General features: G+C 44.7%; 1 protein-coding gene across 1 annotated transcript in view; it reads right to left on the minus strand.

Annotated features, from left to right (window-relative positions):
* The window catches only part of LOC135506545 (tumor suppressor candidate 3-like), a 76,783-nt gene that overhangs the window by 19,745 nt on the left and 43,724 nt on the right, over nucleotides 1-13,314 (minus strand). Inside the window, 1 exon segment of the mRNA XM_064925900.1 lies at nucleotides 2,166-2,229. Within this exon segment, the coding sequence (XP_064781972.1) occupies nucleotides 2,166-2,229 (64 nt within the window).

Genomic DNA, 13,314 nt, shown 5'->3' on the forward strand with positions numbered 1-13,314 from the left:
GACATTTAATCCTATTAAAAATTCCCTGTCTTCGATCAGTTAGGATCACCACTTTATTTTAAGAATGTAAAATGTCAGAATAATAGTGGAGAGAATGATTTATTTCAGCTTTTTATTTCTTTCATCACATTCCCAGTGGGTCAGAAGTTTACCTACACTCAATTAGTATTTGATAGCATTGCCTTTAAATTGTTTATCTTGTGTCGAACATTTTGGGTAGCCTTCCACAAGCATCCCACAATAAGTTGGGTGAATTTTGGCCCATTCCCCCTGACAGAGCTGGTGTAACTGAGTCAGGTTTGTAGGCCTCCTTGCTCGCACACGCTTTTTCAGTTCTGCCCACAAAAGTTCTATAGGATTGAGGTCAGGGCTTTGTGATGGCCACTCCAATATATTGACTTTGCTGTCCTTAAGCCATTTTGCCACAACTTTGGAAGTATGCTTGGGGTCATTGTCCATTTGGAAGACCCATTTGCGACCAAGTTATAACTGATGTCTTGACATGTTGCTTCAATATATTCACAATTTTCCTACCTCATGATGCCATCTATTTTGTGAAGTGCACCAGTCCCTCCTGCAGCAAAGCACCCCCATAACAAGATGCTGCCACATCCGTGCTTCATGGTTGGGATGGTGTTCTTTGGATTGCAAGCCTCCCCTTTTTTCCTCTAAACATAACAATGGTAATTATGGCCAAACAGCTCTATTTTTGTTTCATCAGACCAGAGAACATTTCTCCAAAAAGTATGATCTTTGTCCACATGTGCAGTTGCAAACCGTAGTCTGGCTTTTTTTATGGCGGTTTTGGAGCAGTGGCTTCTTCCTTGCTGAGCGGCCTTTCAGGTTGTCGATATAGGACTCGTTTACTGTGGATATAGATACTTTTGTACCTGTTTCCTCCAGCATCTTCACAGGGTCCTTTGCTGTTGTTCTGGGATGGATTTGCACTTTTTGCTCCAAAGTACGTTCATCTCTAGGAGACAGAACGCGTCTCCTTCCTGAGCGGTATGACGGCTGCGTGGTCCCATGGTGTTTATACTTATACAGATGGACGTTCTACCTTCAGGCGTTTAGAAATTGCTCCCAAGGATGAACCAGACTTGTGGAGGTCTACAAGGTCTGTTTTTCTGAGGTCTTGGCTGATTTCTTTTGATTTTCCCATGATGTCAAGCAAAGAAGCACTGAGTTTGAAGGTAGGCCTCCAAATACATCCACAGGTCCACCTCCAATTGACTCAAATGATGTCAATTAGCCTATCAGAAGCTTCTAAAGCCATGACATCATTTTCTGGAATTTTCCAAGTTGTTTAAAGGAACAGTGAACTTAGTGTATGTAAACTTCTGACCCACTGGAATTATGATATACTGAATTATAGGTGAAATCATCTGCCTGTAAACAACTGTTGGAAAAATTACTTAAGTAGACGTCCTAACCGACTTGCCAAAACTATAGTTTGTTAACAAGTTGGTTAAAAAACTAGTTTTAATGACTCCAACCTATGTGTAAACTTCCCACTTCAACTGTATGTACTAAGCGCTCGCAACAGGTGTAAAGTTTACACCTGTTTTTCTATGCAGAGGAGAAATTGCTAGAGGTTTATGTGAAGTAATACACTATTACGGTCAACTGTAAATACAGAGTAAATAGTGTCGTATATGTGATATTATGAAGCTTCAGGATTCGCTTTCCTGTTGGTGTTTAGGTGCAAATGCCTCCTGAATCTGGCTCTAGAATAGGTAGTGAATACAGGCTTCCCATTGGTTACTCCTCTGTATCATATAGAGGAAGAAGTGAATACAGGCTTCCCATTGGTTACTCCTCCGTATCATATAGAGGAAATAGTGAATACAGGTTTCCCATTGATTAGTCCTCTGTATCATATAGAGGAAGTAGTGAATACAGGCTTCCCATTGGTTAGTCCTCTGTATCATATAGAGGAAGTAGTGAATACAGGCTTCCCATTGGTTAATCCTCTGTATCATACAGAGTACTGTAGGTTGTAAGTATAGGCTTCCTACTGGATAATCCTCTGTATCATACATAGTAGTTATTGAATACAGGCTTCACATTGGTTAATCCTCGATATCATATAGGGGAAGTAGTGAATACAGGCTTCCCATTGGTTAATCCTCAGTTCTCCCATGAGGCATTCGTCTTAAGGATACTGAGCAGCAGGATGATGTGGGACTCAGCTACAAACTGGGCCTGGCTGCTCCCATGGATATAACTCTGAAAAAGAGAGAGGAGGGGAGAACCGTAGAGAGAGGTATAGAGAGAGAGAGAGAGAACGAGAGAGAGAGAGAGAGAAGATAACATGTTAGTCACAATTGGTCGAAATTCCCTTGTTGTGAAAAAACAGGTAGGGAGAGAGATGGAATTGGAGAGACGTACAGCACGTGAGCTATAGACCATGAATGAGAGAGGGGGGGGAAAGGCCAAGATAAAAAATGTACAAATGAAATGGGTAAAAATTCCCTCACAATGGCCACATATTTCACAACGGTGCTAAACACTCGCGAGCTGTGTGGCTTCAAGATAAGCAATGCCTATTCCCCGTCTTTGACTCTCTCTCTCTCACACCACTCACCCAGGAAAACAAACATGGCCCTATGCCTTTTCACAGCTCCATGACAGAGAAGTCTGGTCTACCTGTTGTCACAAGGTCAAGGCACAACGCATTACTAACCATGGCCAATCACAACGCAGTACTAACTGTGGCCAATTACAACTCTTTACTAACTAACCTTAGCCAATAGGAGGAGAGAATGGTGCATGAAAGAGAAGTCTGGTCTACCTGTTGTCACAAGGTCAAGGCACAACACATTACTAACCATGGCCAATCACAACGCATTACTAACTGTGGCCAATCACAACTCTTTACTAACTAACCTTAGCCAATAGGAAGAGAGAATGTACACTACAGTGTACTCAGTTACCAGGAAAGTGTCCTCACACAAGGAGCCTGTGTCTCCACTGATAAGAAAACATCTATTTCCTATCCTTGTCCAAGGTGTGCGTGTGTGTGTGTTTTTACGAGACAGTGCGGTCAAACTGAGGCCCACCAGCTACATGGTATGGAGGGGGAAAAAGGCATCCCATGTCCCTGTACATACCATCTATCTCCCTATGGCGATAAGATTCCACAGGTGGGTGTGTGTGTTTACCAACCACAGTGGCTGTAAATAATTGAATTACAGACCGTTGGACAGAATCCATTCTGATTCTACTAGAGAACCCAATAGCAGAGAAATGTCTATTCTGAGCCCCAGGGAGAATAGCTGAGGGCCTATCGTGAGCCCCAGGGAGAATAGCTGAGGGCCTATCGTGAGCACCAGGGAGAATAGCTGAGGGCCTATCGTGAGCACCAGGGAGAATAGCTGAGGGCCTATCGTGAGCACCAGGGAGAATAGCTGAGGGCCTATCGTGAGCCCCAGGGAGAATAGCTGAGGGCCTATCGTGAGCACCAGGGAGAATAGCTGAGGGCCTATCGTGAGCACCAGGGAGAATAGCTGAGGGCCTATCGTGAGCACCAGGGAGAATAGCTGAGGGCCTATCGTGAGCCCCAGGGAGAATAGCTGAGGGCCTGAGGGCCTATCGTGAGCCCCAGGGAGAATAGCTGAGGGCCTATCGTGAGCCCCGGGAAGAATAGCTGAGGGCCTATCGTGAGCCCCAGGGAGAATAGCTGAGGGCCTATCGTGAGCACCAGATGAGAATAGCTGAGGGCCTATCGTGAGCCCCAGGGAGAATAGCTGAGGGCCTATCGTGAGCCCCAGGGAGAATAGCTGAGGGCCTATCGTGAGCCCCAGGGAGAATAGCTGAGGGCCTATCGTGAGCCCCAGGAAGAATAGCTGAGGGCCTATCGTGAGCCCCAGGAAGAATAGCTGAGGGCCTATCGTGAGCTCCAGGGAGAATAGCTGAGGGCCTATCGTGAGCTCCAGGGAGAATAGCTGAGGGCCTATCGTGAGCCCCAGGGAGAATAGCTGAGGCTTATTCAACAGATAATGGGGACCCAAATAAACTAAACTATCAACGGTTGATAGAAAAAATACATGCAAGACAAATTCCTATGTACTGGTAGGAAAGATGGGCACACGATAGAATGATGACAGTGTCCTTTGCAGCCAGATACGGTCTCATCATACTATACCTGGTAACATGCTTGCTTTACTTTTATCAGAAGTGAATCAGAAGTGAACCTTGAATCAGAAGTGAATAAGTATGAATTCCTGTATCTTCAAAGCGTATTTCTGGAGAACCAGGAAAAGTTGGTGAAGTGTTTTCGCAACCCATTTACTGACCGTTTCCCTTCTAGTACATTCGGTTCTGTTGATAACATAGAGACAGGATGAATTCCTTCCATTCACATGGTTGATAACATGGGCCTTTAACAGCCATATAGATACTAGTGTCAGTGCCATTTTGTCCTCATTTGGTCCCTGTGTGTGTGTGTGTGTGTGTGTGTGTGTGTGTGTGTGTGTGTGTGTGTGTGTGTGTGTGTGTGTGTGTGTGTGTGTGTGTGCGGGCGCTCGCTGCACTCCTGTCGTATGCGTGTGAGTCATCCATTCCCCCGTATCTCCGCGAGGCTACGTAACACGTGTGGGTTTCAGCCGCACCGTGTCTGCATAGTGGGGGCTGGCGGTCGGTCGTCATGATGGCCCTCCTGAGGGACTCCAGCATCTTACTAGCTACCACAGGATCGCTAACACAGGTTTACCATGATAATAATAATAATAATAACAACAATAACAATAAACCACTGAATTTATAACACGCTTTTCATAGAAAAACAATCTGAAAGTGGAGAGCATAATGATGATGATGAACATGACGAGGGGAGAGCCAGATGCCTCTCTGTTGTGTGTGTGTGTGTGTGTGTGTGTGTGTAGTACAAGACTTCATGCCAGCGTAGTCAAGTGGGCCGCCAACTTCGTCTGAAAATATAACAGCGTCTGTCGTCATTCCGGTTGCTAAGATACACAACCCAGAAATACACAGAGTACAATCTGCATACACCCCTCAGAGTGGAGAAACCCTGAAACCATAAACAGCACTGAGCTTCACGAAATCACATCATCACAGTCAACTTGTTGTCATTCAGCTCTCCCAGAACACGTCTACACCTACAGTGCTGACATGGGACACGGCAAGCAGAGCACGCGTGCTTCACGGCAGGTCCAAAACAACATTCAGCTCTCCCAGAACACGCCTACACCTACACTGTTGACATGGGACACGGCAAGCAGAGCACGCGTGCTTCACGGCAGGTCCAAAACAACATTCAGCTCTCCCAGAACACGCCTACACCTACACTGCTGACATGGGACACGGCAAGCAGAGCACGCGTGCTTCACGGCAGGTCCAAAACAACATTCAGCTCTCCCAGAACACGCCTACACCTACACTGCTGACATGGGACACGGCAAGCAGAGCATGCGTGCTTCACGGCAGGTCCAAAACAACATTCAGCTCTCCCAGAACACGCCTACACCTACACTGCTGACATGGGACACGGCAAGCAGAGCACGCGTGCTTTACGGCAGGTCCAAAACAACATTCAGCTCTCCCAGAACACGCCTACACCTACACTGCTGACATGGGACACGGCAAGCAGAGCACGCGTGCTTTACGGCAGGTCCAAAACAACATTCAGCTCTCCCAGAACACGCCTACACCTACACTGCTGACATGGGACACGGCAAGCAGAGCACGCGTGCTTTACGGCAGGTCCAAAACAACATTCAGCTCTCCCAGAACACGCCTACACCTACACTGCTGACATGGGACACGGCAAGCAGAGCACGCGTGCTTCACGGCAGGTCCAAAACAACATTCAGCTCTCCCAGAACACGCCTACACCTACACTGCTGACATGGGACACGGTAAGCAGAGCACGCGTGCTTCACGGCAGGTCCAAAACAACATTCAGCTCTCCCAGAACACGCCTACACCTACACTGCTGACATGGGACACGGCAAGCAGAGCACGCGTGCTTTACGGCAGGTCCAAAACAACATTCAGCTCTCCCAGAACACGCCTACACCTACACTGCTGACATGGGACACGGCAAGCAGAGCACGCGTGCTTTACGGCAGGTCCAAAACAACATTCAGCTCTCCCAGAACACGCCTACACCTACACTGCTGACATGGGACACGGCAAGCAGAGCACGCGTGTTTCACGGCAGGTCCAAAACAACATGCAGAAATAGCGGGGAATATCATCCTGTGCATTGCCAGAGGCGCTGGGAAAAACCTCTAGGTTTCTGTGTAGTCCATCTCTTCCGTTCTATCTCACCAACCTGGCAAACCAGAGCCAGTGCAGAGCCGCACACAGTGAACAGGCATGTGTCCCAAATGGCACCCTATCCCCGACATAGTACACTATGGGCACTAAGTAGTCAACTATCTAGGGAAAAGGGTGCACTTTGGGAACAACCCCCACCATTACAAGGCTACTGTCCAGCAGAAACTTTACAAATAAAACATTATCTAAATATTACAAAAGAGGAGGAACAGAGGAAGAACAGAGGAGGAATAAAGGAGGAACCGAGGATGAGATGGGAATAAAGGATTCTTCACTAAATAATAGTTTAAGGAAAAAAGGATTAAAAATATCTATGGGAGATTAACTTTATTTAAACTGACAGAAAACAACCAAGGAGTATATTAGAGAACTGAGGAGAGGAGTATAGTAGAGAACTGAGGAGAGGAGTATAGTAGAGAACTGAGGATAGGAGAGGAGTATACTAGAGAACTGAGGATAGGAGAGGAGTATATTAGAGAACTGAGGAGAGGAGAGGAGTATAGTAGAGAACTGAGGAGAGGAGAGGAGTATATTAGAGAACTGAGGAGAGGAGAGGAGAGGAGTATATTAGAGAACTGAGGAGAGGAGAGGAGTATATTAGAGAACTGAGAATAGGAGAGGAGTATAGTAGAGAACTGAGGAGAGGAGAGGAGTATATTAGAGAACTGAGGAGAGGAGAGGAGTATAGTAGAGAACTGAGGATAGGAGAGGAGTATAGTAGAGAACTGAGGAGAGGAGTATAGTAGAGAACCGAGGAGAGGAGTATAGTAGAGAACTGAGGAGAGGAGTATAGATGAGAACTGGGGAGAGGAGATGAGTATAGTAGAGAATGTAGGAGAGGAGTATAGTAGAGAACTGAGGAGAGGAGTATAGTAGAGAACTGAGGAGAGGAGAGGAGTATAGTAGAGAACCTTGGTGAGGAGTATAGTAGAGAACTGAGGAGAGGAGAGGAGTATAGTAGAGAACTGAGGAGAGGAGTATAGCAGAGAACTGAGGAGAGGAGAGGAGTATAGTAGAGAACTGAGGAGAGGAGTATAGTAGAGAACTGAGGACAGGAGATGAGTATACTAGAGAACTGATGAGAGGAGTATAGTAGAGAACTGAGGAGAGGAGTATAGTAGAGAACGGAGGATAGGAGAGGAGTATATTAGAGAACTGAGGATAGGAGAGGAGTATAGTAGAGACGTGAGGAGAGGAGTATAGTAGAGAACTGAGGAGAGGAGTATAGTAGAGAACTGAGGAGAGGAGAGGAGTATAGTAGAGAAGTGAGGAGAGGAGTATAGTAGAGAACTGAGGAGAGGAGAGGAGTATAATAGAGAACCTTGGTGAGGAGTATAGTAGAGAACTGAGGAGAGGAGTATAGTAGAGAACTGAGGACAGGAGATGAGTATACTAGAGAACTGAGGAGAGGAGTATAGTAGAGAACGGAGGATAGGAGAGGAGTATATTAGAGAACTGAGGAGAAGAGTATAGTAGAGAACTGAGGACAGGAGATGAGTATATTAGAGAACTGAGGATAGGAGAGGAGTATATTAGAGAACTGAGGATAGGAGAGGAGTATATTAGAGAACTGAGAATAGGAGAGGAGTATATTAGAGAACTGAGGAGAGGAGTATAGTAGAGAACGGAGGATAGGAGAGGAGTATATTAGAGAACTGAGGATAGGAGAGGAGTATATTAGAGAACTGAGAATAGGAGAGGAGTATATTAGAGAACTGAGGAGAGGAGTATAGTAGAGAACGGAGGATAGGAGAGGAGTATATTAGAGAACTGAGGATAGGAGAGGAGTATATTAGAGAACTGAGGATAGGAGAGGAGTATATTAGAGAACTGAGGATAGGAGAGGAGTATATTAGAGAACTGAGGATAGGAGAGGAGTATATTAGAGAACTGAGGAGAGGAGTATAGTAGAGAACGGAGGATAGGAGAGGAGTATATTAGAGAACTGAGGATAGGAGAGGAGTATAGTAGAGAACTGAGGAGAGGAGTATAGTAGAGAACTGAGGACAGGAGATGAGTATACTAGAGAACTGAGGAGAGGAGTATAGTAGAGAACGGAGGATAGGAGAGGAGTATATTAGAGAACTGAGGATAGGAGAGGAGTATATTAGAGAACTGAGGATAGGAGAGGAGTATAGTAGAGAACTGAGGAGAGGAGTATAGCATAGAACTGAGGAGAGGAGAGGAGTATAGTAGAGAACTGAGGAGAGGAGTATAGTAGAGAACTGAGGACAGGAGATGAGTATACTAGAGAACTGATGAGAGGAGTATAGTAGAGAACTGAGGAGAGGAGTATAGTAGAGAACGGAGGATAGGAGAGGAGTATATTAGAGAACTGAGGATAGGAGAGGAGTATAGTAGAGATGTGAGGAGAGGAGTATAGTAGAGAACTGAGGAGAGGAGTATAGTAGAGAACTGAGGAGAGGAGAGGAGTATAGTAGAGAAGTGAGGAGAGGAGTATAGTAGAGAACTGAGGAGAGGAGAGGAGTATAATAGAGAACCTTGGTGAGGAGTATAGTAGAGAACTGAGGAGAGGAGTATAGTAGAGAACTGAGGACAGGAGATGAGTATACTAGAGAACTGAGGAGAGGAGTATAGTAGAGAACGGAGGATAGGAGAGGAGTATATTAGAGAACTGAGGAGAGGAGTATAGTAGAGAACTGAGGACAGGAGATGAGTATATTAGAGAACTGAGGATAGGAGAGGAGTATATTAGAGAACTGAGGATAGGAGAGGAGTATATTAGAGAACTGAGAATAGGAGAGGAGTATATTAGAGAACTGAGGAGAGGAGTATAGTAGAGAACGGAGGATAGGAGAGGAGTATATTAGAGAACTGAGGATAGGAGAGGAGTATATTAGAGAACTGAGGAGAGGAGTATAGTAGAGAACGGAGGATAGGAGAGGAGTATATTAGAGAACTGAAGATAGGAGAGGAGTATATTAGAGAACTGAGGATAGGAGAGGAGTATATTAGAGAACTGAGGATAGGAGAGGAGTATATTAGAGAACTGAGGATAGGAGAGGAGTATATTAGAGAACTGAGGATAGGAGAGGAGTATATTAGAGAACGGAGGATAGGAGAGGAGTATATTAGAGAACTGAGGATAGGAGAGGAGTATATTAGAGAACTGAGGATAGGAGAGGAGTATATTAGAGAACGGAGGATAGGAGAGGAGTATATTAGAGAACTGAGGATAGGAGAGGAGTATAGTAGAGAACTGAGGAGAGGAGTATAGTAGAGAACTGAGGACAGGAGATGAGTATACTAGAGAACTGAGGAGAGGAGTATAGTAGAGAACGGAGGATAGGAGAGGAGTATATTAGAGAACTGAGGATAGGAGAGGAGTATATTAGAGAACTGAGGATAGGAGAGGAGTATAGTAGAGAACTGAGGAGAGGAGTATAGTAGAGAACTGAGGAGAGGAGTATAGAAGAGAACTGAGGAGAGGAGAGGAGTATAGTAGAGAAGTGAGGAGAGGAGTATAGTAGAGAACTGAGGAGAGGAGAGGAGTACAGTAGAGAAGTGAGGAGAGGAGTATAGTAGAGAACTGAGGAGAGGAGAATAGTAGAGAACTGAGGAGAGGAGAGGAGTATATTAGAGAACTGAGGAGAGGAGTATAGTAGAGAACTGAGGAGAGGAGAGGAGTATAGTAGAGAACTGAGGAGAGGAGAGGAGTATATTAGAGAACTGAGGAGAGGAGTATAGTAGAGAACTGAGGAGAGGAGAGGAGTATAGTAGAGAAGTGAGGAGAGGAGTATAGTAGAGAACTGAGGAGAGGAGAGGAGTATATTAGAGAACTGAGGATAGTAGAGGAGTATAGTAGAGAACTGAGGAGAGGAGTAGAGTAGAGAACTGAGGAGAGGAGTATAGTAGAGAACTGAGGAGAGGAGAGGAGTATATTAGAGAACTGAGGAGAGGAGTATAGTAGAGAACTGAGGAGAGGAGAGGAGTATAGTAGAGAAGTGAGGAGAGGAGTATAGTAGAGAACTGAGGAGAGGAGAGGAGTATAGTAGAGAAGTGAGGAGAGGAGTATAGTAGAGAACTGAGGAGAGGAGAGGAGTATATTAGAGAACTGAGGATAGTAGAGGAGTATAGTAGAGAACTGAGGAGAGGAGTATAGTAGAGAACTGAGGAGAGGAGTATAGTAGAGAACTGAGGAGAGGAGAGGAGTATAGTAGAGAACTGAGGAGAGGAGTATAGTAGAGAACTGAGGAGAGGAGTATAGTAGAGAACTGAGGAGAGGAGTATAGTAGAGAACTGAGGATAGTAGAGTAGTATAGTAGAGAACTGATGAGAGGAGTATAGTAGAGAACTGAGGAGAGGAGTATAGTAGAGAACTGAGGATAGTAGAGTAGTATAGTAGAGAACTGATGAGAGGAGTATAGTAGAGAACTGAGGAGAGGAGAGGAGCATATTAGAGAACTGAGGAGAGGAGTATATTAGAGAACTGAGGAGAGGAGAGGAGTATAGTAGAGAACTGAGGAGAGGAGTATAGTAGAGAACTGAGGAGAGGAGTATAGTAGAGAACTGAGGAGAGGCATATATTAGAGAACTGAGGAGAGGAGTATAGTAGAGAACTGATGAGAAGAGAGGAGTATAGTAGAGAACTGAGGAGAGGAGAGGAGTATAGTAGAGAACTGAGGAGAGGAGTATACTAGAGAACTGATGAGAGGAGAGGAGTATATTAGAGAACTGAGGATAGGAGAGGAGTATATTAGAGAACTGAGGAGAGGAGTATATTAGAGAACTGAGGAGAGGAGTATAGTAGAGAACTGAGAAGAGGAGAATAGTAGAGAACTGAGGAGAGGAGTATAGTAGAGAACTGAGGAGAGGAGAGGAGTATATTAGAGAACTGAGGAGAGGGAGAGGAGTATATTAGAGAACTGAGGAGAGGAGTATACTTGAGAACTGAGAAGAGGAGAATAGTAGAGAACTGAGGAGAGGAGAGGAGTATAGTAGAGAAGTGAGGAGAGGAGTATAGTAGAGAACTGAGGAGAGGAGAGGAGTATATTAGAGAACTGAGGATAGGAGAGGAGTATATTAGAGAACTGAGGATAGGAGAGGAGTATATTAGAGAACTGAGGAGAGGAGAGGAGTATAGTAGAGAACTGAGGAGAGGAGAGGAGTATATTAGAGAAATGAGGAGAAGAGAGGAGTATACTAGAGAACTGAGGAGAGGAGAGGAGTATATTAGAGAACTGAGGAGAGGAGAGGAGTATATTAGAGAACTGAGAAGAGGAGAATAGTAGAGAACTGAGGAGAGGAGTATAGTAGAGAACTGAGGAGAGGAGTATAGTAGAGAACTGTTGAGAGGAGAGGAGTATAGTAGAGAAGTGAGGAGAGGAGTATAGTAGGGAACTGAGGAGAGGAGCATATTAGAGAACTGAGGAGAGGAGTATAGTAGAGAACTGTTGAGAGGAGAGGAGTATAGTAGAGAAGTGAGGAGAGGAGTATAGTAGGGAACTGAGGAGAGGAGTATAGTAGAGAACTGAGGAGAGGAGTATATTAGAGAACTGAGGATAGGAGAGGAGTATATTAGAGAACTGAGGAGAGGAGAGGAGTATAGTAGAGAACTGAGGATAGGAGAGGAGTATATTAGAGAACTGAGGAGAGGAGAGGAGTATATTAGAGAACTGAGGAGAGGAGAGGAGTATATTAGAGAACTGAGGATAGGAGAGGAGTATATTAGAGAACTGAGGATAGGAGAGGAGTATATTAGAGAACTGAGGAGAGGAGAGGAGTATATTAGAGAACTGAGGAGAGGAGAGGAGTATATTAGAGAACTGAGGAGAGGAGAGGAGTATATTAGAGAACTGAGGAGAGGAGTATAGTAGAGAACTGAGGATAGGAGATGAGTATAGAAGAGAACTGAGGAGAGGAGAGGAGTATAGTAGAGAACTGAGGAGAGGAGAGAAGTATATTAGAGAACTGAGGAGAGGAATATATTAGAGAACTGAGGAGAGGAGTATATTAGAGAACTGAGGAGAGGAGAGGAGTATATTAGAGAATTGAGGATAGGAGAGGAGTATATTAGAGAACTGAGGATAGGAGAGGAGTATATTAGAGAACTGAGGAGAGGAGTATAGTAGAGAACTGAGGATAGGAGAGGAGTATAGAAGAGAACTGAGGAGAGGAGAGGAGTATAGTAGAGAACTGAGGAGAGGAGAGAAGTATATTAGAGAACTGAGGAGAGGAATATATTAGAGAACTGAGGAGAGGAATATATTAGAGAACTGAGGAGAGGAGTATATTAGATAAGTGAGGAGAGGAGTATAGTAGAGAACTGAGGAGAGGAGAATATTAGAGAACTGAGGAGGAGTATAGTAGAGAACTGAGGAGAGGAGAGGAGTATATTAGAGAACTGAGGAGAGGAGAGGAGTATATTAGAGAACTGAGGAGAGGAGAGGAGTATAATAGAGAACTGAGGAGAGGAGAGGAGTATAATAGAGAACTGAGGAGAGGAATATATTAGAGAACTGAGGAGAGGAGTATATTAGAGAACTGAGGAGAGGAGTATAGATGAGAACTGAGGAGAGGAGTATATTAAAGAACTGAGGAGAGGAAAGGAGTATAATAGAGAACTGAGGAGAGGAGAGGAGTATAATAGAGAACTGAGGAGAGGAGTATATTAAAGAACTGAGGAGAGGAAAGGAGTATATTAGAGAACTGAGGAGAGGAGAGGAGTATATTAGAGAACTGAGGAGAGGAGAGGAGTATAATAGAGAACTGAGGAGAGGAATATATTAGAGAACTGAGGAGAGGAGTATAGTAGAGAACTGAGGAGAGGCGTATATTAGAGAACTGAGGAGAGGAGTATAGTAGAGAACTGATGAGAGGAGAGGAGTATAGTAGAGAACTGAGGAGAGGAGAGGAGTATAGTAGAGAACTGAGGAGAGGAGTATACTAGAGAACTGATGAGAGGAGAGGAGTATATTAGAGAACTGAGGATAGGAGAGGAGTATATTAGAGAACTGAGGAGAGGAGTATATTAGAGAACTGAGGAGAGGA

This window comes from Oncorhynchus masou, chromosome 20 (assembly GCF_036934945.1).
Source record: "Oncorhynchus masou masou isolate Uvic2021 chromosome 20, UVic_Omas_1.1, whole genome shotgun sequence".
NCBI classification, from domain to species: domain Eukaryota; kingdom Metazoa; phylum Chordata; class Actinopteri; order Salmoniformes; family Salmonidae; genus Oncorhynchus; species Oncorhynchus masou.